This window comes from Spermophilus citellus (genome assembly GCF_964194105.1).
Source record: "Spermophilus citellus genome assembly, chromosome: 11".
In the NCBI taxonomy this organism is placed as follows: Eukaryota; Metazoa; Chordata; class Mammalia; order Rodentia; family Sciuridae; genus Spermophilus; species Spermophilus citellus.
This window is the reverse complement of record NC_138192.1, coordinates 121,358,512-121,385,001: the sequence shown is the minus strand read 5'-3', so window position 1 is coordinate 121,385,001 and position 26,490 is coordinate 121,358,512. Positions and strand designations below refer to the sequence as shown.

Genomic DNA, 26,490 nt, shown 5'->3' with positions numbered 1-26,490 from the left:
AAAATGGCAAGATAAACCCTAAATTAGAAAATCTGGCTGGATGCAGTATTTTTGATACAGATGGGTGTAAGGCACTCAGCTTTGACTAGATGCCTTTCCATCCTCTGCTCTTTAGTCTGGTTTCTTAAAGGCTTCTTCCACGTGGCATGCTTAGTCCCACCGCGGATCCTTACTCTGTGGTGGTCTGCTTCTGGAGCATTTGCTCCGTCTCGTTTGATAATCCAAACCTCTAACATTCTGCAAAACCCACTGTATCTTTTCTCATGAGCCTAGTCCAGAATGGAGCTTCTGGCAGGTGCATGCACCAGGCAGACAGTAGGTCCATCTAAGATTTGAGCAAAGGACGAAGTTGAACCCTCCTGTACCTACAGGGCAGGCACAGAACAACAACAAAAAATGTCACAGCAAGTCACCAGGCGTTAGCCTTTTCCACAATATGTCATCAGCAGCAGTGGCTTTGTGGCCTAATCCCTCCCAAGGGATTCCAAGTGTCTCCTCTGGGGACCACCACAGAGGAGATGGGGCATCCTCGCTCCAAATAGCACAGGGCTTCTACCTTAGGATCCCTGAAAATTCTCCCTCTCTCTGGAATTTTCTAGGCCAAAAAGAACAAATTCAGATGTCTCCATGGGTCAAGCCAGTGATGCAAATCATGGAAGCAATTGCAGATATAAGACACAGGGGTGTGTGAGGACCCAGTGAGCCTGCTACCTCAGAAGAAAGCACCTGCCACTCTAAGCCATTCTCCGTGGTTTTGTAGGAATGCAAACCAGAACAGCTTTTATTTATTCATTTATTTAGGTGCCAGGAAATGAATCCAGGGGCGCTTTACCACTGAGCCACATTCCCCAGCCTTTATTTATTTATTTAGAGACAGGGCCTCGCTAAGTTGTTAAGGCTGGCCTTGAACTTGCAATCTTCCTGCCTCAGCCTCCTAAGTCTCGGGGATTATAAGCGTGCACCACCATGCCTGACTTGCTTCTATTTTCTTAAAAAGCAGAAGCCAAAAAAAGTTAGAAAGATCCCATTATTAAAACCAGGTATGAAAAAAGCAAAGGTTGACATGGTCAACCTTCAGTCCCCAGGCCCTGGTTTGTGGCCCCTGCTCTGAGCTTCACGGAGGGCCAGTGACTTCAGAGAGCCAGGTCCCAGCAGCAGTAGTCATTTAGCATCTTCATCCTCACAGAGTGACCACGTGGGACTCCAGGGAGTGGCCTTGTTCTCCTAACTCTGCTCGTAGTCTAGGACCAGTAAAGGTTCCTCGGCTCCTGGTTACTGAACAGTTAACCCTCTCCTGGGGGAGGAACTTGGCCGAAGCCTAACAGGAGTCTGGGAGACCACATCCTTGAGACTTGATCCTGTTACCCACGCTCAGAGTTTCTCTTCCCATTTTAAAATTCTCTTAACTTATAATATTCCAATGTTAAGCATGAAATCCATATGTCATATATTGTAATAAAAAAATCTCTGAGGATTTCTTCCTCATATGAAGTCCACATGTATTATTTTCTTGGACCTTTTTGAGCCCTGAAACCTTCGGCTGTACCCAATTCTGTTTGCTTAGTTTCAAATCCTCTAATTTCCATCAAAAGTCTTAGCAGCAAGTTCTTTCAAAATGTTGGTTTAGTGTTTTCTTCTGGGGCATTATGGAATTGGATAAAGGAGGCTCCTGTTCAGCTGAGTTTTGATGAACTGAGAGAAATAGTCCTTTTGCTCATATGCTAAGCTCAACTGTTCACCTCCCTCCCTGGATGGATTGAAGGCTCTTCAAGAACAGGGAGCAGAAGCGTGTCTGTCCCCGGCAGGGCTCAAGTTCTAATCCAGGGTCTGGAACATCATATGTACTTAGTGGATATTAGCTGAATATTAACATTGTTATCTTAGGACAAGAAATATTCTTAGACACTGTCCAGCACACAGTAAGTCCAGATGAGGGGAAGCAGAAACTGGAAAGATATTTTTATGGCAAATGATTGGGTGCCACAGACCATTGGAAGAAAGACCTCCAAAGTCCCTGCTATAGAAATCATGGAAAGCAATTTGGCAAAACGCTTCAGTATGCTGCCTTTAAAAACATACGATTGACCCAAATGTTAGAGATTAGCATTTTGAAGTGGCATAAGAAACTAGATTTGCACTGCCTATCTGAGCCAAGCCCTCTCACTTCCACCACCCACACCCCACAAAAGAGATGAAATTCATTCCAGAAAAAACCCATTGGATAAATGTAACAATAGCCGCATAAGTAGTATCAGTTGCTGTTGTAAGTTCAGGTCAAGCATCCCTAACTGAAATCTGAAATTTGAAATCCTCCAAAATTTGAAACTTTTAAAGCACTGAGATCATGCCACAGGTGGAAAATTCCACATTTGGCCTCATGTGATGAGTCCCAGTCCAACCACCGGCACACCAAAAATATTGCATGAAATGAACTTCAGCTTCTAGGTACAAGGTGTATATGAAACATAAATGAATTTTGTGTTTAGACTTGGGTCTCCGATGTATATCATTATAGACATGCAAATATTCCAAAATTTGAAAAAAAAAAAAAAACCCAGATCTGAAACACTTCTTGTTGCAAGCATTTGGGGTAAGGGATGTGTGATGCCAGCAACAGTATTGGCGGAGGGAGGATGGAAGAGTTGAACATGGAAATAGCCTCTGAGGACCTACCTGATGCCTGGCGCTATGTGCTGGCATCCCACTGGTGATCTTATTTCCACCTCAGAACTCTAGGAGGTGTATTGTTGTCTCCAGTTTTACAGATAAGAAAACCACTGTGGTAGAGGTCATGTGATGTGTCGAATGTGCCATGGCTCGAAGTGTTAAGAAGCCAAGACCCTCTTGGCCCATGCCACTGCCTCCCCAAGAGCACAGCACGGCTCAGAGCACAGCTCAGGGCACGGTGCACTGCCAGGGGCAACAGTAGCCATGAAAGGCTCACCGACATCTTGTCAGCAGACAAGCCAGCCAACAACACCAGAACAGAGGGTCTACAAACAGAAGAAACGGAAAACAAACCATAGCAATACTTGCTCCTGGCATAATACAGATCTCCAAAGGAACTATCAGAAAGAAGAAATAGCAAGGAAAAAAAGTGGGAAAGAAAGTCACTGTTATTCCTTCTCTCTATGCTGATCTCCCATAAATCCTTTCCTTCAGCAATACAATAAGCAAAGCCAAGTGTACCTTCACTGCATGGTGCAGGACTTCTACTTCACAAGACAATTACCATTGGTAGTTTATTTTCAATTTTAAAATTGTGATAATTTTTAAGGGGAGAACAACTAAAAATGTCATCTTCAAGTGTGATTCATAAAGGTCACCACATGCAAATGTGACAATTTCTTCTGAGGTGTTCCTTAGTATAATACTATTATTCAATATGTGATCGTTCTCATTTCAGGTTTTGTTTGGCCAAGCTCCACTCCGAACTAGCTATGGACTCTTGCTGTGCTGTCGTGCCAATCTTCCAAATACTGAGCACTATAAAACAGTGGCTGCTGAGGAGGGATGTAGCTAGGAGTACTCTGAGTCATATCCTCCAATGTTACTCCATTACTTTAGAGTGAATCCAAAACTGCAAGATATCCTGAAGTTCAAATATCAGTACAGAAACACATTGCAAAAAGAAACCACGTTATTTTTTAACATTTTGGATTCTTAGGCAAAAGAAGCTCGTCTAGTTGTTAAGTTAGGAACAGGGTATTATATATGTTCAAGGATATTTGTATCCTTAAGCAAAGTTTACAATACTGGTGGCCAATGTTCATGAATACATGAAAATGAATTACAGGGTTAAGTTGTCTGATTTTTTTTCTGTGCTTATCAAAAACATAACCAACAAAGCCAAATAGGGTACGAAGAGGGAAAGTAGATCTTTTAAAAATGTGCTAGGGCCAAAAAACCTACTAGGTAATATCTTTACCTCTGTTATAAGCACTAAATATTGCTATTGACTATATAAAGACAAAAACTATAAACCCAAAGTAGAAGGTTGGCCTAGTAACAGAAAACCTCTATTAACTCACCCTTTTATAAAATTAAAGGAGAAAAAAAAAAAGTATGATTCTTTCACCAGATAAAAAAGAATTCAGGCCAGCCACAGTGGTGTTCACCTGTAATCCCAGCTGCTCGGGAGACTAAGTCAGGAGGATCTTGAGTTCAAAGCCAGACTCAGCAACAGTGAGGTACTTAGCTACTCAGTGAGACACTGTCTCTAAATAAAATACAAAAAATAGAGCTGGGGATGTGGTTGAGTGCCCCTGAGTTCAATTCTAGGTACCAAAACAAAACAAAAAGCAATTCAGTAAAATTTGATAATAATCCATAAAAATATCTCTCAGTAAACAAGCTGTAAAAGGAAACAATCTATGTCAAGTGCAATATTCTATGGTGGAATTTGAAAATTATTTCCTTAAAATAAAAAAAAAACAAGAATGTTCACCAACACCACTTCTACACAACACTACACAGAGGTCCTTGTCTGTGGAGTAAGATGGAAGATAAGAAAGATATAGGAATTGGAAAGGAAGTAACAAAATTTGTTTTTTGATTGCTTTCATAGAAATACAAAGGCAACTTGTTAGAATAAAGGTTTAACAAGTTTGTCAAATCAATACACAAAATTCACTTGCATACCTACACACCAGTAGAAAACAGAAAATGCAATTTCAAAATATTATTTTAACAGTAACAGAAAACAAAGTATCTTAGGAATAAATTTAGCAAGTAATAATTGCCATTTTAACTAGAACGAGGTGAAATCTCAGTGTAGTTTTGATGGAGAAAATTATAAAACTGATATATAATTATAATGCACTAATTAAAATAAAGTAATAATGATGATAATGACAATAATAGTAGAAGGGAGATCAGTAGAGTACAGCAAGTGGATCCACAGCAGGGAGAAGAGAAGAAAGAGGAAGGTGCTGGGGAAGAGATTAAACAAAGTATGCTAAGTGCAGATGCAAATATAGCATAGGGGATTCCACTCTTATGTATAATGATAAAGCACACACAAAGGGTAAATGGAGTGTTGGGGTGCAGCTCTATGGTAGAGCACTTGCCTATCGTATGTAAGGACCTGAATACACTCCTGGCACTGAGAAAATAAACAAACAAACAAAACTACAACTTAGGTAAGTGAAAAGACATACCATGTTCAGAGATACGACTCCAGAACATAAAGAGGTCAATTATACCAAAATTAATCTACAGTTTTAATGCAGCTCCAATTAAAATTATATAAAATTATATAAAATATCATCTACAAATTATTTTAAATTTCTTTAGTAACATGAAAAAAAAGATTATAGTGTGGGAATTTTCAGGAGAGAGAAAGAGAGATAGAGAGAGAGAGAGAGAGAGAGAGAGAGAGAGAATACTTTTGTTTTAGTTTTTGAATCAGATTTTATTTTATTTTAAGTACTGGAGATTGAACCTGGGGATACTTTACCAGCCCTTTTAAATTTTATTTTGGGGTAGGGTCTCTCTAATGTTCCTGCCTCAGCCTCCCAAGTAGCTGGGATTATAGGCATGTGCCATCTTACCGTGCAGTAATTGTTTTATTAATTAATTAAGCAATAAAATCGATAAATTCCTATACCATCCGTTTGAGAGCCAATTGAGTATGTGAAAATGATAGTTATGATGTACCCAAACTGAATTTGACTTGACTTCAATCACTGATACCAGATGAAGGGGAACCAAGATCCTTCTTCAAACAAGCCCAAGACATGGCCTGCAGGTAACAAACAACTAAAACCATGACCTATAACAACCAAAAGAAATACTCATCTGTTGATGGGCACCTGGGTTGGTTCCACAGCTTAGTTATTGTGAATTGTGCTGCTGGATTTTAGATCTTTTGGAAACATCCTAAAGGGTGGGATAGCTGGGTCTTACGTTAGTTCCATTCCTAGTTCTTTGAGGAATCTCCCTCCATACTGCTTTCCAGAGTGGTTGCAGTCCTACCAACAATGTATGAGTGTACCTTTCCCCCCACATCCTCACCAACATTTATTATTATTTGTATTCTTTATAATTGCCATTTTAACTAGAACGAGGTGAAATCTCAGTGTAGTTTTGATTTGCAGTTTGCATTTCCTTGATTGCTAGAGACGTTAAACCGTTTTTCCATATATTTATTGGACATTTGCATTTCTTCTTTTCAGAAGTATCTATTTAGTTATTGAATATTATTCAGGCATAAAGAAGAAAGAAATTAGGGCATTTTCCCATAAATGAATGGCACTGGAGACCATCATGCTAAGTGAAATAAGCCAAACCCAGAAAGTCAAAGGTTGCTTGTTTTACCTGACAGGTGGAAGCTAGTTCAAAATAAGGGAAAATCAGTGGTGGTGGTGGAGTGGGGATTGCAATAAAATGAAAGAGAGATCACTGGAGTACAGGAAGGAGACTGAAGGGAAGGGAGAAGGGCCAGGAAATGGGAAGAATGGTGGAATGAATCTGAGCAAACTCTCCTATGTACATATATGAACATACCACAGTGAATCTCATATTTATGTGTATCTACAAGGCACTAATTAAAATGTGTATTTAAATAAATAGAAGAAAGAGCAGCAGAATAGAGGAGAGGAGAGAGGGAAGGGAGAAGGGGAGGGAAAAGAGCAGTCCTGGGGACTGAACTGGAGCAAATTATCTTCCATGTCTGTATAATTTTGTCAAAATGAACTCTGGTGTTAGGTACAGCTAAAATAAACTAATAAAAATAAAATAAAAATATCACATATAAAATAAAAAAAGAGATATTCTAAGGCAACTTTTAAAGAAATAAGTAAAAATAAATTCCCCAAATTTACTAATAGGAAGAGGGATGGTATAATACTCGACATCTGCTTTTCTTAAGATGTTTTTGAACTCTCGAAGAATACGTTTTGGGCCAAGAAAATAAGAGATCTCTTCAAAGCCAAAATTTTTCAATGCATTAGGAAGTTCCTGTGAGTACAGAAGAACTTTATGCATTTCAAGCTTTTGGCATTTTCTGTGTTGGTTTGGACAAAGTACGAAATGACGTATTATAATTTCTCATGGGGTCTTTATGCAAAGACCTAGGGTACCATTTTGTTTCATTTAAGGAAGCTCCTGGAATAATTCATGTGTTTTGATAAATATTCCCTCAAGGTAAGGATCACAAACAATACAGTGGGGGACTTTGTTACAAAGACATCAATGGTAACTTTTTAAAGTTCTAATATGGAACAATGTTAGTAATCTTAGTGACTACCTAATAGTCTTCAAAATTAAATAAAAAGTGTCCTCGTATGAGCCTTTTTTTTTTTTTTTCTGTACTGGAGATTTAACCCAGGGCACTAACCCACTCAGTCACATCCCCAGTCATTTTATTTTTTCATTTTGAGACAAGTTCTTGCTAAACTTCTAAGGCTGTTCTTGAACTCGTGACCACCCTGCCTCAGCCTCCCAAATTGCTGGGATTATAGGCAGGTGCCACCATGCCCCGGCTCACAGGAGTATCTTTATAGAATAAAAATATTTTAGTTTTTCACTAAACATAAAACTATCTTGTTATTGTTTTTAAAAATGCAGGAAATGCAGATATGCACAAATAGGAAAATAACAGATTTTAAACCCAATGAGAACCACTGGCAGTCTTTAGTTCAACTTCTTGGGGCTCTTTTAAAAATATACATTTCAATATATACTAAATACAGTTTTAAAATTTGGGTCATATTATAAACTTCATTTTTTAACATCTTTTTTTTTTTTTTGGTTGGACAATATACATTGCATATGTTTCCATGTCCAGAAATTCAAGAAATTTTAACTCCTTTCCTGGCATCTTTTGAATTTTGTGATTAATTTTTTCCCTGTTTATAATATAGCTGAAAGACCTTTTATGATTATATATTGATGATATATATGGTAATAAGAACTATGTGTGGGAGAACATAAATCTAACATACAGATTCCATCACTTGGGGAATGGACACTGTTGACCTCAAGGGCAGGACAGTGACCGTGAGAGGACAGTCGGTTCCCCTGCCCTCGCCCTGCCCTTGCAACTTGGAGTACAGTTTAAAGAACAGTCAGAGTTTTATGTTTAACAGAAGAGAATTCTTTTACAATTTCTAACTTTAAAAAATGAGCTATTCTCAATGAAATTACACATGGGTAAAGAAAGCTGTAAAGTTTTTATCTCATGCTAAACACTTTCTCCTAGTTTTATTTCATCTCAGTTCATCCTACTCCAGCTAAAGCCAAGCGGCGGGAACGAACACAGGTGAAAGAGCAGAAGACGTGTAGACTGTGGATGATTTTTTAGAGATTTGGTGGCTAAAGAAGGGGCGTAATCATTAGCTCCCAGGGACGGTTGGGCTCCACAAAGATGTTCTGTGGCTGGTGAAGAAGGTTAATGACGTTGAACATCTTTCTACAAAGGAAGAAAATAAGCAGAAAGGAGACTGAAGATGCAATGTGTGACTTTGACCTATTTGCAATACCAGATTGAAGCAGTTTGACAAAATGAAATGCCAAATAATTAAAAAATAAATAAATAAATCCCTTCCAGCTATGAAACAAGATTGTCAAAATAAAGCTAATGACAAATGTACATTTTTTTTCCTTGTACATTCAAACCCTTCTGTGTTCCACCTGGGCAGAAAACAGAGCCCTGTGAGCAGGACGTTCAAAACTAGGCCCCAAGGCTCCTGTGACAGAATGACCCTGGGAGAGGCAGATCAGAGGAAAAGCTCCCAGATGCTCTTCTGTGTTTCCTGCACAGTGTACAAAGACAGCCTGCAGCAGACGCTATGGGAAAGAGCAGGACCAACCCTTGAAAGGCAGTATTGATTTAAAATAGTCATTTGAAATAATGATAGATTCATAAGCTGTTGCAAGTACTAAATGTCCTGTATTCTGTTCATCCATTTTCTCCAAATGACTACATCTTACAAACTGTAGCACAATATCAAAACGAGGGATCTGACATTGTACCAGCACTGCATGTAAGATATAAACTACTGTATCGCTGCACGGACCTTCTTGGTACCAATAACTCGGATGGATTAAAATCAGTCTTTTTCTTCTCCTTCTTCTTTTTCTTTTTTTTTATACTCAGCATAATGCCCTTGAAATCCACCCAGGTTATTGGGTGGATCATCACTACAGTTCTTACAGCTGAATAGTATCCCATGGTTTGGATGCATCACAGTTTATTTAATCATATAGTGAGGGATATTCTGGTTCTTTCCAGTGTTTGGCTATTGCAAATAAAGCTGCCTGGATGACCAGGTACAGATCTTTACGTGAATAAATTTTCATATCTCTGAGGTCAATGTCCAGGAGTGTAACTGTGGAGTACATGACAATTGTGTGCTTAATACTAACTTTTAAGTATTTAATAAACAAATTTATCTTTTCAAAAGTAACATTTTTCCATGATTGATTATTTATTTACCTGGTGAGTCAACCGAGCCCAGCATCAATTGGGATGGAGAAGAGAAAGCACTGATTACCAAATAATTCTAAATCTAAGAGACTGTGTTGTATTGATGGGCCTAACTGTAACTTCTTACAGGCACTATAATCTATGCAGGTGTACCTGCCAGCACCAGGGTGTACTCAGAATCAGAGTGGGAAGTCCTGCTTCTTTCTCTTCATACAGTGGTAGTCAGGGGTAAGATAAAGAAATGAAGGCTGGATCATGTATCACCCCTTATGTTGGAAAAAAGTCACAAGATTCCTTAAGGGGCAAAATTTGGGGACAATAAAATATGACATGTGGAGTCAGATGGGCTTAGATGGAGGCAAGGTTAAGTGGCCAATGGATCTCAGTCCACCTCCTCTCCAGAAGTAAGAGTTATTGAGAAATTCACTCTGAATAACCTTTGAGGACAGGCATCCCATTCTGTCCATTTGAGGATGCGTGTGACATCATGCATGTAAGCATGAGAAGAAGAGATGATATGGCAGTCCTTTGGGGCCTCTGGAGGAGGCCAGAGGACTAGAGCAAGCTTAGAACTCAACTGAGGATGCAGGAGCTGCTGGCCACCTTTTGCAGGACCACAAAACTAATTCTTTTCTTGTTTCAATATCATACAATCATACTCTGTGACATATATTCATACCCTCTAGACATACACTCCTTTCTGGCTTGGGGTACAGGGAATGTGTGCTTTCTCCAACCCTATCAGAAGCCCCAAACCCTGCCCAAGGTTACTGACATCGCACACGCATATCACAGGACACAAATGATAACCCTTACCTGGAAGGTACAGGGGAAAGGACAGGGCACCAGGTGTGGCTTATCTAAATCCAGAGATAGCTGCAAGGGAGGTGCCTTGCCTGTTTTTCCCTTCCGCCCTCAGAATCCAAATACTTTCCACTTGAAAGATTAGAAATATATGAAGGTTGTAAGCTTTTGCTAAGTGAGACGCAGTGAAGGATTCTGATGTGTAAATGAACAAACTAAAAACATAGAAACTAATAAAAACAACAAAAAACTTTACTAAAATCACAGCGGAAAACGTGGGCAAAGTACATGCCTGGGTCATTCACAAAAAGAGTAATATGAGTGTCTGCTAAACAAGAAAGACATATCACCTTGTTAGAGGTAAAAAACCCACAAAACTAAAATAATGGAATACTTTCATGTAGGTATCAAATTGGTGATTACGTTTTGCTTTTTGCTTTTTTTTTTTTTTTTGTACTTGGGGTTGAGCTCAGGAATATTCTACCTCTATGCTACATGCTTAGCCTTTTAATTTTCTTTTGGGACAGTGTCCCTGTAAATTGATGAGGCTGTCCCTGAACTTGCACTCCTGCTGCCTCAGACTCCTGAGTAGCTGGGATTACAGGCATGTACCACCGCGACCAGGTGGCAGATTACTTTTTTGAAGAACTCTTCACTAATGGATGCTAAAATTACTGGGTAGAAATATGGAGAGAAAATAAAAGATATTTATAATGTTTCAGAATGCCAGTCTGTAAGATAGGTATTGATTACAAAGAGAAAGACAGTAATCTGGAAAACACTTTTTCAAAGGTATTTAAAAATCACTGGTAAGGGATAGGGTTGTGGCTCAGTAGTAGAGCACTTGCTTAGCACATGTGAGGCACTGGGTTAGATCCTCAGCACTGCATAAAAATGAATAAAAAATTAATTAAAAAGAAAGGTATTGTGTCCATCAACAACTAATTTTTTTTAAATCACTGATAATAGACTAAATCAACACTATATGCCTCCTGATAGGATGCACTAATAAGGATGCAGTGTCTTCCTGTGAATCCCCAACTATGCAGGACCTGCCTACAATTTAGAGGAAACAACAGGCAAACCCAAGCTGAGGGGCTCTATGCAAATAACTTGCCAGGACTTTGCAAGTGTCAGTCAGGGAAGGCAAAGAATGACTAAAGAGTTGATCCACATTGGACTAGAGGAACATGTCAACTAAATGTCATTTATGATTCTGACTTAGGACCCAGAATAGCCAAATGATACTCAGAGGCAATTGGCAAAATATGAATAAAGTCCATAGATTAAATAATATTGCTTTATTTTGATTACTGTACTATACGGTTTTATTTTTTAATGAGATAGTTATCTTACAGGATCTCACTAGTATTATCTTACAGGATCTCACTACTATTATCTTACAGGATCTCACTATGCTATTGAGGTTGGCCTTGAACTTAAAATTTTCTACCTTAGCCTCCCAAGTAGCTGGGATTATAGTGTGGGCCACCACACATGGTATACTATAGTTTCATATGATGCAAACATTAGAAGAATTTTTAACACTAGGTCAGGAATTTTTGACTATCTTTGCAAAATTTAAAAAACCTAAAGTTATTTCAAAAGAAAGTGAAAAATTACAAAAATTTAAAGGTGATACTACTTGGTGTTGTTTTTTATTCATAATTACACAAATATTTATACAAAGCAAAAGGGATACTTATGCCAGGTATGGTGGCATACACCTATAATCCCAGAGGCTTGGAAGGCTAAGACAGGAGGATTATGAGTTCAAAGCCAGTCTCGGTAACTTAGTGAGGTCCTAAGCAACTTAGTAAGACCCTCTCTTAAAATAAAAAATAAAAAAGGCTGTGGATGTGGCTCAGGGGTTAAGTGCTTCTGGATTCAATCCCTGGCACCAAGAAAAAATATATATATATATACTTCATAATTGTCAAACAACAACTGCTACATATCCTATCTAACTCCACGAGTTCAAGAAGATGCAAAAAACCATGGTGAGCAGGGGTGAGCATGACATTCACTGGTAAGACCAATAAGAGCCTTCTGAGTCTCTGGGACTGTTCTGTTTCTCCACCTGGGTGCTGGCTATGGGGATACAGACGTCTGGCCACTATTTCTGACATAAGCATGTATTACTTTTAATGTTTAAAGGTTGTAGAAATTGGGCTGGGATATAGTGTAAATGGTACAGCTCTTGCCTAGCATGTGCAAGGCCTTGGGTTCAATCCCCGGCACCATGAAAAAATTTTAAATATTTATTTAAAAAAAAATGTAGCATCTTCTTAGTGAAAAACCATCAAAAGGTCAGAATTCAGAATGAAAGAACAACTAACTTCTAACAGTCTCCTTTGTTGCAATTTTACCAAAATCTGAGATGTTCTATTTCACAGCTACCTTTCTAGTCATTTAGTAAGAAAGGATGAGTTTTTTAAACCACAACCAGAAAATATTCACCTAAGGCCTTTCTCCACCAATTAAGCCCTGGCCTTGCAGCTACCAACACATTATCCCCAGGAAATTTCTCACCATTATTTTCTTTCCCCACATCCTGGGGATTTACTGTGATCTGCTGTTTTCCATAAAATTCTACAGAAATCATATTTTTTTTGCCATTTAAAGAAAACAAAACCTACCCAGATATTACAGAAAGAATGTTTCTTGTAAAGACAGAATTACTAAATAAATAGCTTTATTTAAAGCAACAATGATCCTGGTGTTTTGTTTTTAAATGAAAAATATCTAAAAGGTCCCTGTGACCTAGGCCTGTCATCTCGGTAACATGGACAGCTGAGGCAGGGGGATGGTGAGTTTAAGGCAACCTTTGCAACTTAGCAAGACCCTATCTCAAAAATAAATAAATAAATCAGAAGTATAAATGTGTGAGTGAAAACGTGTGTGTGTGTGGGGGGGGCTATTATTTGAAGTGGTTCAAGGAAGCCATTGGTTCCTTTCCCAACCCCAGATCCTAAGTGGTTCACCCCTTTCCTTTCTATCTAATCCGGCCCCAAGCTCAAGGATTTCCCCCACACACACTGTTTTTAACACACTGTCTCTATTAGTCCATTCCATGTCTGAAGCAAGATGAGAAGACGAAAATGTGAACCATGATCCTGACTGGAGTTTTTTTTCAAAGTTTCATTTTTCTCAACATGCGGAGTGTATCTCACCAGGTGAGAAGAACATCAAAGACCAGTGGATGCCCCAAATTTCAGCATTTTCATAGACTCCTAACATCGACAGGAGCACTCTAAACGTGTTGCCTGGAAACCAGAGCAGTGCTTTTCTCCCAGGAAAGCTTTGTGCTACATAAAATGCAGGAGTGCCTTTCTCAGGATGTCCTCCTTATCAGGGCAACAAAGGATTTAATCATTTAATAATATCTATCGCAACAGAAGTGCAAGTGTTCTTTGAAAAAGTGAAGGTCTTAACATCTTTGTGTTTTTCTCCCCATTTTTTATTTTTTTATTTTTTTTCTCCCCATTTTTTAAATGGTGCATTATAGTTGTACATGCTGATAGGATTTATTGTACATATTCATATATACGCACTACATAACCATATAATGTGGCCAATATCACTCCCCAGTTTGACATCTTAATTCCAAGTCAAGAGAGTTAACGTTAGCCTAGGCTTGCTGTCAATAGCCAGCTAAAACATGGTGATTTAGCCACATTTTTAATTCAATAGCTGTTTCACCATCAAGTGACTTTTTAGCAATGCCTGTACTTTCCTTCGTAGTGTTCAAAAGAAGAAAGCAGAGCAATGAGAAAGTTATTCATTAATCAAAACCTTTTATTGTTGCTGGATTAAAAGGAGTCAACACTGAAAACAGTTATCAAGCTAAAAGAAGACAGGTAAAGTGTTCAGGGATAAAAATCAGCTCCCAGAACCCCATCGTCAGAGGAGCAGGTGATATCTATGCCAAACAGGGAAAGGGAAAGTTTCACATAGCTCTTGTTCTTCTGTTCATTAGGTAGTATTATGTACCTGCCCTGTTCCAAGCACACGGTAGGCCTGTGGCTACACAGGTGAGCAGAGGGACCCGCCCACTCTCCACGTTATTCTACCATTTTGAACCTCCCACCATTTCCCAGCTCAATAGAGGTCACAGAAATAATGATCTAATTGAAAATATGTGCAAATCCTTAAAAGTAATAGAAATCAGCATATTCTGGTTTCATGTGGAGACCTTCAAAGGTTACTTTCAGTGTGGGGGTGGGAGGGTGGTTGTTAGATAAGTCCTCAAAAAGTAAGGCACAATGCCAGATGCCACATGGCCAGTTACCTTTCCAAAGGTCCTCCTAAGCATTGATATTTTTGTTGTTGTTGATATGAGACAGAGATTGACTACATTGCCCAGGCTGGCCTCCAACTTGTGGTCCTCCTTTCTCAGCCTCCCAACTAGCTGAGATTACAGAGGCATGCTATTGTGCCCATGCCAGGCTCCCCCTGAGCCATTCTATTTCAAAACTCAACTGTTCCTCTAGCAACTCATGCTCAGAACTGGAATCCACCATACTCAAGTCTCAGCTCCTCTCTGCACTGGGAATGTTCCCATCTGCCTGTGCCATGCTGTGCACTCTCTACTTTCCTCTCTACCCCTGGTTTCCGTGTCCCTGTTGTTTTTTTCTGGCTCAAGCCTCCTGTTCAGTGACCTCCCACTTTTTTTTTTTCTGAGGTTCATCAGCATCTACCTTTTATGTCCTTATGTCTGGATCTTGCTTTCTGACTCCCTGTAGGAACAATGCGATTGTCTTAGTCACTATCCAAACTGCAGATCCCAGATGGATGATCTCATGCCAGGCCATTGTGCAGGATGCTTTCCCACCTGTGGAAAACTGCTTTGACTCAAGGACTGATCCCTAATCAAATCAGCCTGTACCCATAAAAATGAAGTTCCATTATTCAAAAGATGGCAACTGACATCTTAAGAAGCCAGTTGTGGTATCTTTCCTCCTAAGGGCTCACTGTATGAGAGAGACACTCAAAGTAACATGAAGAACCCGAAACTGACACTAAAGCTTGATTTTGTGTCTTTGCTGCTGTTTCTAACATCACTGTCTTAAAGGATTCACTCAAGGCCCTGTAAATCCCCACACAGGCATCCCCCCCCAATCCCACCCTCTTCCCCACAGAGACACACACAGAGCTCTAAGTTGCCAATTCTGATTGGCTGGAGGGATGAAACTGGTTTGTCATACCCTGTCCATGGGATGAAGTCCAAACTCTGCAGAGATCCACGTTAAGGCTTCAGCCTAAAACTCTGGCTCTCGCCCAGCATGACAGCCAGCTTACCACACGGGTTCTCTATGCAGCCTGTGCTGGGGTGTCTCTATTTACCTTCCCAGGTCTACCGGTACCTTTCCGGGAAGGCAGGGTGTTCACCTTTATGGACTGCATCAACCCAACGCCCAAGCTCCCTGTCTTCGGATAGAATTTGGCCAAAGGGGGGCACTGGCAGGAGGTGAGAAAGGGGCACACGGCAGGAGTTTGAGATGTACGTCCCTCATTGCTCTTTATGGTTACCTTTCTCCACGTCTTTTATGTGGGGGGAGGCAGTGGTGATGGAGATTAAACCCAGAGTTGTGCACATGCTAGGCAAGCACTCTACACTGGAGGGACATCCCAGGTCCATCTTTTTCTACTCTAGGTCTTGGCTCCTGTCAAGGGCACCTCTCTGACCTCAGATCTCTCGAGGTCTGGGGTTACCAGGACCCTCTTCCCTCTCCTTGAACATGGAGGCTGAAGTTGCTTTCTCCAGGATGTACCATCCTCCCATGACGATTTCTCCCACCCTTTTTGCATATTTGTAAGTGATCTGCTATTTGGACTGCCTTTGATTAGTTCCTCTTGTATATAACTTTCAATAGAGTGTCCTCTTATATACCTTTCAATAGAGTGTGCTTTTCAGAACAGATTTAGATTTACAGAAAAATTTAGAAGATGGTGTCAAATTTCCACGTGACCCATATTCTTCCCATATATTCTACAGTTACCCCTATTATTAACATCTTATATTAATATGGTATATTTGTTTCAAAACTGATACATTATTGTTAACTAAAGTCCACACCTTATACAAATGTCCCTAGTTTTGACCTCATGAGCATTTTGTTGTTGTTCCCAGTCTGTCCAGATGACATTCAGCCATCACGTCTCCTGAAGCTCCTCTTGGCTGTGACAATTTCTCACTTTCCTTATTTCTGATGACCTTGTCAGCTTTGAAAAGTACTGGCAGAATTCTGTAGAATGCCTCTCAGTATGAATCAGGAACATATCATTTCAATTTGCATCAAGAGAGCATACTATCAATATGACTTTCACTATTGATGTCAACCTTGATCACCAGGGTAATGTCTATCAAGTGCATACATCATGAAATTATTTGCCCCTCCCCTTTTCATATTGTATTCTTTGGAAGGCACCTTGTTCAGTCTACATTTAAGAAATAGAGAGCCATGTGTGGCCTCCCTATAGGTAGAATACAATGTATGTTTCTTTTTTAAATTTTTAATTTATTTTTTATATTTTATTTACTTATTTATTTATTTTGGAACTGGGGATTAAACCCTGGGGGTACTTTACTACTGAATTACAACCCCAGTATGGATTTTGAGATAGAGTTTCACTAAGTGGCTGCGGTTAACTTTGAACTTATGATCCTCCCGCCTTAGCCTTCCCAGTAGATGTGATTACAGGCCACACCACCACACTCAGCTTCTAGTATTTTGTGTGTTGTAACATTTTATTTGGGGTTCTCTAAGGCAGGAACTACATTTTCTTTATCTTTGTATCTCTGAGACTAACAACTATGCCAGAAACATAATAGTTGAACAATAAATATTGGTTGTAAATGAAGGAAGCAAAAATGAGAAACAAGTAAAAGTGGCCTATTTCTCCAAAGATTAGAGAACGTATGAATAACTGAAGACTGGGAAGACTGTGGAAAACCTGTAACAATCTGCTTATAGATTTTTATCCTGGTACACTCTTCCTTTGGGAAAATGTGGCAATGTTTATTAGAAGACAAAACATATGCATATTCTTCATTCAGCAATGCCCTGTCTGGAAATTTAAATTGGGAAATAACCAAAACAGGTGGAAAGACGTGTTATAAAATAACATCTTTTATAAAGATGTTATTATTTTTAGTGCAAAAATTGGAAACAATTTGTTTAGATTGGAAACAATCTAAAGTCCCAGCAATAGGCCAATTATATAGGCTGTCCAGGTAATGGAGTAATACTAAGCCATCACAAATCAGGTTGAATGTTTCCCAGGTGACTGTCTCTGGGCAGTGGCACATGGGCATAAATTAAGCTTTTTATTTGTGTTTCCCCAAGTTTTCTCCTCTAAATAATGAAGGTATCTGTGACTAGAGCAAAAAAAAAAGATCAAATGCACATTTTCCCCAGAGTGGCTCATTTACCATTTCAAACATCAGATTATAGGCAATCAAAATTTGTAGTTTGATCTTTTGGCAAATTTAGTTACAGTGAAGCCAAAACATCACAGCTGCTGTGACAATTGCCTCCAGCCACTCCCCCCCCCACACACACACACTGAAGTGGGTGGGTCCCAGGATAGAGAATACAGAGCTTCTTACCTGTTTGCCAGCTTTTCTGGGTATCACTTCTAACCTGGACACTCGACACTGCTTGTTTGTTTTGCTTTTAAAGCTCCTCTACGTGGCAATATAGCCACATTACTATGGTCCTCTTTCACTGTTCATTTTGCAGATGCTAAAACTGAGGCCCAGAGAAATACAAATGATACAGAGACAGAAGCAGAGGCAGAGTCTCTTTCTTTGCAGAATGTATTCTTTGCTCTTTAGCAAGTCAGTAATTTCAAGGGAGGGATTTTTGTAGACCAACAGACTTGGAGGGGCCCAAATATTTCATGAGAATGCAAAGACTTTGAAAAGGCAACTTACCCTTGATTCCCTCCCCAACCCAATTTTAGAACTATGGCTGAGCAGTTAGCAAACAAGTATTTATTGAGTAGAGTGAGACTTGGAAAGATCATATTTCATCTAATATAATGATGGGGGAAACACAGGAGAGTCTCACTAAGTACAACTGCTTTGGGTAATGTTGAGAGCCACAGCCCAAGGGGCCTTTCCCACATCATGAAGTTCTATTTTGTTTTTTGAGCTCATACAGACCTAGGTTAATGTTTTGCTGATCAGTTCTATTTTTTGACTATAGAGTTTTTAAACATTGCAATGGAGATTTCACCTGTAAAAAGTTATAAGGCCTTTACTATTATGTTATGTGTTGTGTGCACACTTGTGTTTTATGTTGTATGTTTGTATGTACGTATGTCCGTATATCATATATGGTGAGCGCTCATGAAAAAATGGATCCAAATATTTTTTTTATTCACGTGATTTAAATGGTTTAATTTAAATTGGGTAAACAGCTGTTGAGGATTGTTTTAATATGTGAACAAAAAAGGAGGTTAACAGATCTGTTTGTTTACTTTCACCTTTCCTTTTCATTATATTTAATAATTCTGTTCAAGATAATGTAAATTGTTAAGAAAATTGTTTCCTTTTAGTGCCTTCTGGAATGTTACATAATTTTTTCTTTAGCCATTATTGCCAGAATTCCTATCTTCATCCCAGTGCCGGTGAAGACAAAGATAAAACCAATCTACAGCTTCTGCAATAGCCATCACTGAACTGCTTGCAGAACTTGCCTGGACTATGTATCACTTGTATGCATTGTGAACTCACCTGTATGCATTGTGAACTATCTGTTGGTGCAGCAACTTGTGGTAGTGTTGGGGTATTTTTGCTGATGGTGTCATTGGTGGTACAATTTTTCCAAAAGGAGCTGTCAATTGGCTTGGTGTATCTTCCTCCCTTCTGCTTGTCATGGTCGTTCAGCTAAAATTTGGGGGCCAACAGAGGTGAGGCAAAGAACCTCACCCCCCCACACTGGTACAAAGACCTATCCACAGGTGTGGTTGTATGCTGGACCAGTAGTCAATGACAGGTAAGATCCAATTGCAATGGTACCAACCTAAGACAGGAGGCTGACGCCTTGAGATCAGCTCATCCGATAACAGGTAAGGACCATATGTACTATTGGACAACCTAAGGCAGGCACCGTCCCTAAGCCACATGTTTGTTGTTTAAACAGAGAAGGGGAGATGTTGAGAGCCACAGCCGAAGGGGCCCCAGCAAACTTCCAGCTGCCAGCAAACTGCCAGCTGCCAGCTGATGATTGGCTCACAGCAGCCCCAGCAAACTTCTAGCTGCCAACTGATTGGCTCCTCTGCGGTGATGCTCATTGGGGTGTTTCCCCGCCCTTTCAGACCACGGAGCTGCTCATTGGGGGACTTTTTTTTTGGCTCTGCCCACTTGACCCAGCCAATCAGCCTCAAGAGCAGGAGGAGTGGGGGAGGTGGAGAGGCAAGTGGGAAGCCAGTGGTGGCAGTTGGGCTCTGAAGGTTTTTCTTGAGGAGCTGTGTGGTTTGGTGTGTGTGTTCTAAAAATAAAGTTTGTTTCTTTTGACAAGTGGCTCCCGAATTGTGCCCAGCCAGACTGTGGCAGGGTAAGCAAAGACATTAGAAATCAAAATGACATTGCATCCAAGGTTGACGTGACCCCAGAACAAATCAACACAATCTCTTAAGGGTCTTTGCCCTCCCCAGCAAGTTCTAGGTTCTGTGTCTCTTACTCAGGACCCTGCTTCTCAAGGTGACTACCAAGAATGCCCTCGGATGGTTAATCTTGAGAATTGGCTACCTTTGCAAACTGCAAACAATACCTTCTCATTCTACCTGATCTCTACCCTGCCCCAGCCAGGACTCACAGCTCATACCTCCACAGTACATCAGTCACAGTGAGGTGCTGTGTTAGAAGCTGCACAGTAGGAAGAAGCTCAGAGTTGGAATTCAAAAGATCTGGCTTTCCCTGGCTGTGTAGAAAACCGGGAAGTCCCAAGTCACCTAATCTTTCAGAACTCATATTTACTGGGGCAATCCCTAAATCCCAGTTCAATATTCAACAACAGGTCTGTGCAAGCCCAGCCCAGCACTAGTTTGTAAGAGACATAGTTAATTTTTAAACTAGCAGTGTGTGGTGTTACAAGAATTTATAGAGGAAGTCTTTAATCATTCCATATTTGTGCAGTGTTAAGGACTTAAATAAAAACAGAAAATGTGGAAGGTAAATTAGATTCATGGAGGTCTAAAATTATTGAAGTGAAGGAAAGTTTACTTTTGTTTGCAGGGTATTAAATGGATGTCTTTGGGTTGCCTTCTAGATTCTGGGACAACCTTTTTTTTTCATTTGGCCCAAGGCAGAGGGGGAGTCATGGTTGATAGGAAAGAGTCTTCTCAATTGCCCTTTTAAAAATCCTATTATGTATCCAGGGACAGGCACATAATCATTTCTTTTTGGGAACTTCCTGTGTGTCCCTAGTAAAGTATTAATCTTCTCAAGTCACTTGAAACTGATCCACTTTTAAGAACATTTATTAACCTCTCCCTTATCAAATACTCTTGAGTTAATTTTCCCCCCACTCTCACCAAGTACAGGGATTTCTTATCTTGATTTTGGGTTCTGTCTTGCTTCTTCACAATCTGCTGTGTGAGTGAGGTGCTGTGTTGGCGGGGAAGGGCAAGCCTACCCCTGGGCTTACCAGCCACCTAAGGCACTAGCAGCAAAGAGGCAAGAAGTCCACTTGGCTTGCTTTTAAAGGGGAAGACAGCGCATCTCCAGAATTTCAGGTTACCTTACCAAGGGTAATGTGGAAAACAGTTTGAAAAACACTATTGAAAAAATGCACTCTTTTCAGCTTCCTGAATTCAAGAAACTGGGTAGAAGTGTGAGAAGAGAGCAATAGAAAGCAGTCTACACATCTACCTGTGGGTGTGAGTGTGAAGGTGTGTGTGCACAGAAAATGTCAATGAAAAACACTTCTTCTGGCTATTCCCCCTTTAAGACACCACAAGAGGAAAGGGAGGGGTCAGCAAACTCAACTAAAAGTTCCTGGAACTTCACATAGGACAAAGAAAGGACTATAAAAGGAGATAAAATATTATAGAGGTGGATTTTTCTGTAATGGAACACACAATCCACCTCCACCCTCCCAAATGAATTCTATAATTCAAAGCCTATTCATATTCAGGTTCATATCAAGGTTCTTCATAATTCCTCACTTACTAAATCTAGACATCTATACATGAAGACATGCTGCTTTCTTGTCACCAGAAACTTCTAGGAAGAAAAAAAAATGTGGCTTTTTAAAAAGAAAAAAGAAAAAGGAATTACTGTTCTCAATTGCCACACTTGTTATTTTGCCTAGCAAAAGGTCAGTGTCTGCAGGTGCCAGGGTAGACAGGCACCCACCCCCTGCAGCTGTCTGCAGCCTGTCTGTCCCTCTGCCTGGAGTCTCTGTGCACTGCGACGACGACACAGGCTGGTTTCCCCAAAGCTGCAGTGGTTGTATAACCACACTCAGGACGCCTAGAGGAGAGCGCGGCGCGAGCGTCTCTCCCCAAAGCATCTGTGAAAAGCCATCGGTGCCGGTTAATAAAAGACCCACCAGGCAGAAGGGGGCGAGAGGGAGGTGTTGTCAGAGGTCTTAAATCTCTTTAGGAGCAGTATGGAAACCCGAGCTCTGTCCCGAGAGTCGGCAGAGCCGCACCGTAAGACAACTGAGCCCCACAACACCCGCATTTGCGCGGACAGGGGAGGGGGATGGGCGGCAACTCAGAGTTCCCTGGGAATTCTCCCGGGAAGTGCCAAGGACATCCCCACTCCTTCAATTAAGTAACTCCGACAGATTCGGTAGAACGTACAAGAACGTGAATGTATTCATTAAAATGGAAAGCCTCTAAGTAGACCGCCTTTAAAGGCTCTGAGCGATTTAAGTCTGAAAAGACTTGGTGGCCACCTGGCAGGGTTAGAGGATGGCATCCCGGTGGCTGGACCCCCAAGGCCACCCCCTCCACCCACGACCGCCGGACCCCAGGAGCCTCGAGGGACGGCGCTCTCTCCACCGGGCTGGTTTAGGGCACGCCTGTCCCCACGTCGCCGAGTCGCCTGGACCTGCACGTCCGCAGGCTGCAGAGCGGCTGCCCCCTCCTCCCTCCCGGGCGAGCACCTGCCCGCGGTTACCTGCGGCGCCGCCGCTCTCCGCAGCCCATTGGGCGGCTCCGCGCCGCCCTTGACGCTGGCCGCCCGGCGGTGCCCGACCTCGGAGCAGCGCGTCGCATCCTCCGGGGGACCCGCGCCGTTCTCCTGGGGGCCCTCATCCGGCGCCGGAAAGAGCCCGCAGCGGCGCTGGAAGCGGGCGACTATCTGGGAATCCTGCAGGCTCCACAGCAGCTCTGCCATCGTGCACCGGGCCGCCCTCGCCGCCCGGCAGTCGCCGCAGCCTGGTAGGGCCGTCACCTCCTTCCGCGCTCCGGTCGCTCACACCCCGACCCCGGCGCAGGGCGGGCGGGGCCCCCGCCACCCAACAGGTGCGCCGCCCGGGTCCTAGCGCCCGCACTTGGCGCGCCTGAGCCCAGGTGTCCGCCTTCACCTTGCGCAAGACACGCCCCAGCTGTAAGGGCGACAGCACAGTCTAGCTTTCCTTCTCCAGGGCTGGCTAGCTAGCGACTGGGCAGAGAAGCACAGGTGCCTGAACTCTCGCTTTTATTTGAGGGCGACTTGTATCCACTCCCTCCTGGCTAGCCCAGACCTGACATTAAAAGACAGCTGATCCCGTAGTGACCTTCCTTTTCACTCCCAAGCTCAAGGTAAATTCAGTTTCCCGGCGCGCCAGCTCCCCACTCGGACTTTTGTCCGCACCCTGCAAGACTCAGCAAGTACAGCGAGGGCCCCCGGGGAAAATTCCCAGGTTCTTTCCAAACTCTGCTTCATGCAACGTTTCCTCCGAAGCCCGGACACCCTCGACCTTGCTCAAGAATCGAGGGAACACAAAGTGGGCCCTGAGTCATCCACAGCGTGAAGATGTGATGTGGCAACCGGGGAACACTTTAAGGTGGGTGGGGAGGAAACCTGCTTCCTTCTTGATTTTCTGCGTTGAGCATAAAGAGTCCTACTAGCTCCCTTATCCCTGCTGCCATGCCTCTGCTTAAGAAACGACGCTGGGAAGATGCAACCAGACCGTTGAGGGACTTCAGACCCATAGAATCAGTTGCTGAAGGCTGCGAGGATAGTTGGGCATCTCACTGCACCCGCGCCTCCGTTAGGGCTCTCAGCTGGAGAGCAGAAGAGGAACCGTCCTGCAGTTTGGAGTGGTTTTCCCTCACCCCTCCTAAATCTCCCTCTAGGGTCGGAGATCCCAGCCGCTGCACCTCCTCACATGGAGGCAAGGGTCCAGGTGATCATCCTGCAACAAAAGCACAATTTACTTGTCTTTAGATTACAACAGAAGGCTACCTATTTGCTGACTGCCCATGTAAAGCCTACTAAGTATTTGGTAGCACAAATGATCAGAAATGGTCACCTGAGCCACCTTGCTTAACCACTTGTCCTTTTAGGCCTGGAAACCTCTGGGTTGTAACTTCCAAAGATAATTTAGTCTTCCTCATGCCCTAGTTTCCGCTTTCCTTGCTTCTCAGTCTTATCTGGAAAGCAAAGTCAAGGTGGCTAAGAGGACAATGGAACTCTGGGGAGATACCATTTTCCTATTACAAAAGCACCAGGCTACTGTCACACCCAGCTGTGTCACACCTAGACATGTCTGACTCAGGCAGCAGTGGCCTCTCTCCCCTGTGCTGTTTGCTATCATTTATAGGCACTAGGACCAAACCCCTTAGTTTAGTTTTAAAAGCTGGAGTTGTAGTTGTTCAGAACCTGTTTTGTTCATGTGTTAAAAAAATTTGTTCTCCCATGAAGATTCCTGCATCATGTATCTCCCAAATTTAGTGCTTCAGTGTTTCATTAAAAAATAAATAAATAAAACACGGCACATTCAGCATTAAGTATACCAACAAATTGCATTTTCAGACAGAGCATTTTATCTCTGACTTCAGCTTCCAGTGACTCATGAAGTATCTTTTGAAAAGGAGAAAAGAGTGAATGTACTGAACAGCAATTTTATATTAAGCATGAAGCAGAAGTTTACATATCACTTCTGCGGACAGCCTATCAGTGAGAAGGTAGTCTCCTGGTCTCAAAAAGGCTTAGAAATGTCACCTCTAGCAACGCAGCCCCTTTTCAGCTTAATCTATATAACTGTGGAAGAAGGGAAGAACTGTTCCATTTTTTAACTACCAACAGTCTTCATCATGGTATGAAAATAAATCATTGTTGGTTAAATGTTGTAAAAATATAAGTCCAAGTTATAAATTCACTTTTGATCTGCCTAATTTTATCTATGCAGTCTGTCTCTAATGTGGCACATTCTACTCATGTGCAGTAAAGGAAGCACTAAAAATAACCTATTTCAAGGAACAACAGGCATACCTTTAATATATTTAATTTTTTTTTCATTGTAGATAGGCATAATACCTTTATTTATTTATTTTTATGTGGTGCTGAGGATCAAACTGAGTGCCTCACATGTATGTGCTAGACAAGCGCTCTATCACTGGGCTACAGCCCCAGCCCTGCCATTAAGATATTAAAATGAGAGAGCTGACAGACAATGATGTTAAAATGCATTCACTCAAAGTGAACATTTTTGGAATTAATTAATTATTGCATTTTAAATTCTGAGTTAGAGTTGTCTTTCAACAAAGACAGGTTCCTTCCAAATTACCATTAGTGAGGCAGATACACAGGATCTGGGCTCTGTTAATAGTTATCTACTGCTGCATAACAAAGAACTACACAAATAGTGACTTAAAGTAGAAATATTATCTTGCAGTTTCTGTAGGTCAGGAATCCAGGTGCATTTTAGCTGGGTCCTATGACTCTGGGCTTCTCACAAGATATCAATCAAGGTGTTGTCTGAAGCTGCAGTCACCTCAAGGCTCAACTGGAGATGGATTAGTCGTGAAGATCACTCATGTGTATTGTTATATTTCAGTTCCTTATGGGTTATTGGTCAGAAGTTGCCCTCCCTGCTTTGCTACAAGGGTGCCACCATAGAACAGCTCATTAAATGACCCTTTCTTCTACTGAAGCAAGCAAACAAGAAAATCTGGAGATACAGAAGGAATCTAAACAAGACAGAGTAGCAGATTTTTATAACAAACCCTTGGAGGCAATATCCTAATACTTTTGTCATTTTCTACTTCTTAGATGCAAATCTCCAGGTCCAGCCCACAATCAAAGGCAAAGGGGATGAGACAAGAGCACAAATCTTAAGTGGGAGGGACTGTTGGGAGCCATTTCAGAAACTACCTATTATACATTCACATCAGTTCTCTGACTTAGCCACAATATCAGTAGTTATTGTCCCAAAGAAATATGATACATGAACTTGCCCTCAGAGAGCTACCATCTGTTGCAGAAATAAGATGTTCACATACCAAACAAATAGGTATAATATAATAATAATATAAATACAACAGTATAATGGAAAATATAGTGCACCACATGACAAATTTTCCATAAAAATCCACACGTTCCACAGTTGTAAATCAGAAATCTGGGATCAAAATCACCTTACAAATCTGCCTAAATTACAGATACTTTAAAATAAATAAAAGCATAAACTATTGAGTTATAAAGAAAAACAATAAATCAAAAAATGGTTCTGTGAACAAAAAATCAACAAAATAGACAAATCTTAGTTAATCAAGAGAAGGAAGAATAAAAGGAAAAAACTCAATTGCCCCAAACCAAAAATACTATGGGGAAAATGATCATTAAAAGCAGAGGAATTTTTTTTTATTTTTAGAGAGAGAGAGAGAATTTTAATATTTATTTTTTAGTTTTCGGCGGACACAACATCTTTGTTTGTATGTGGTGCTGAGGATCGAACCAGGGCCGCACGCATGCCAGGCGAGCGAGCTACCGCTTGAGCCACATCCCCAGCCCAGAGGAAATTTTTTAACCATGGAGTTACTTGACATAACCTTTTTTAAAAAGGAAAAGACAGCTTACTAAAATGAACCTTAGTGAAGAAAGTCTAACCAGAATAATTATCATAGAAGAGCTAGAAAGTGGGTTAAAACACTCCTCTCTAAAAAGCACCTGGCTTAAATGGTTTCTCAGGAACATTCTACCTAACCCATAAAGTATGGATGATCTCAATGCTACTTAACCTATTCCAGATTATAAAAAAAATTCAAATTTTCACTTATGAAGCCATTGATGTCAAACTTGAAATAAT

General features: G+C 41.2%; 1 protein-coding gene across 2 annotated transcripts in view; it reads right to left on the bottom strand.

Moving 5' to 3' along the window:
• SGPP2 (sphingosine-1-phosphate phosphatase 2) overlaps positions 1-22,592 on the bottom strand; it is a gene marked incomplete at its 5' end in the record, with an annotated part of 110,025 nt that extends 87,433 nt beyond the window's left edge. The window contains one exon of one of the 2 annotated variants that reach the window (XM_081262181.1): positions 22,374-22,592. In XM_081262181.1, coding sequence (XP_081118307.1) covers positions 22,374-22,592 — 219 coding nt within the window. The remainder of the gene's footprint in view (positions 1-22,373) is intronic. The other variant, XM_081262182.1, reaches the window with a different exon arrangement.
• Between the last annotated feature and the right edge of the window lie 3,898 nt (positions 22,593-26,490).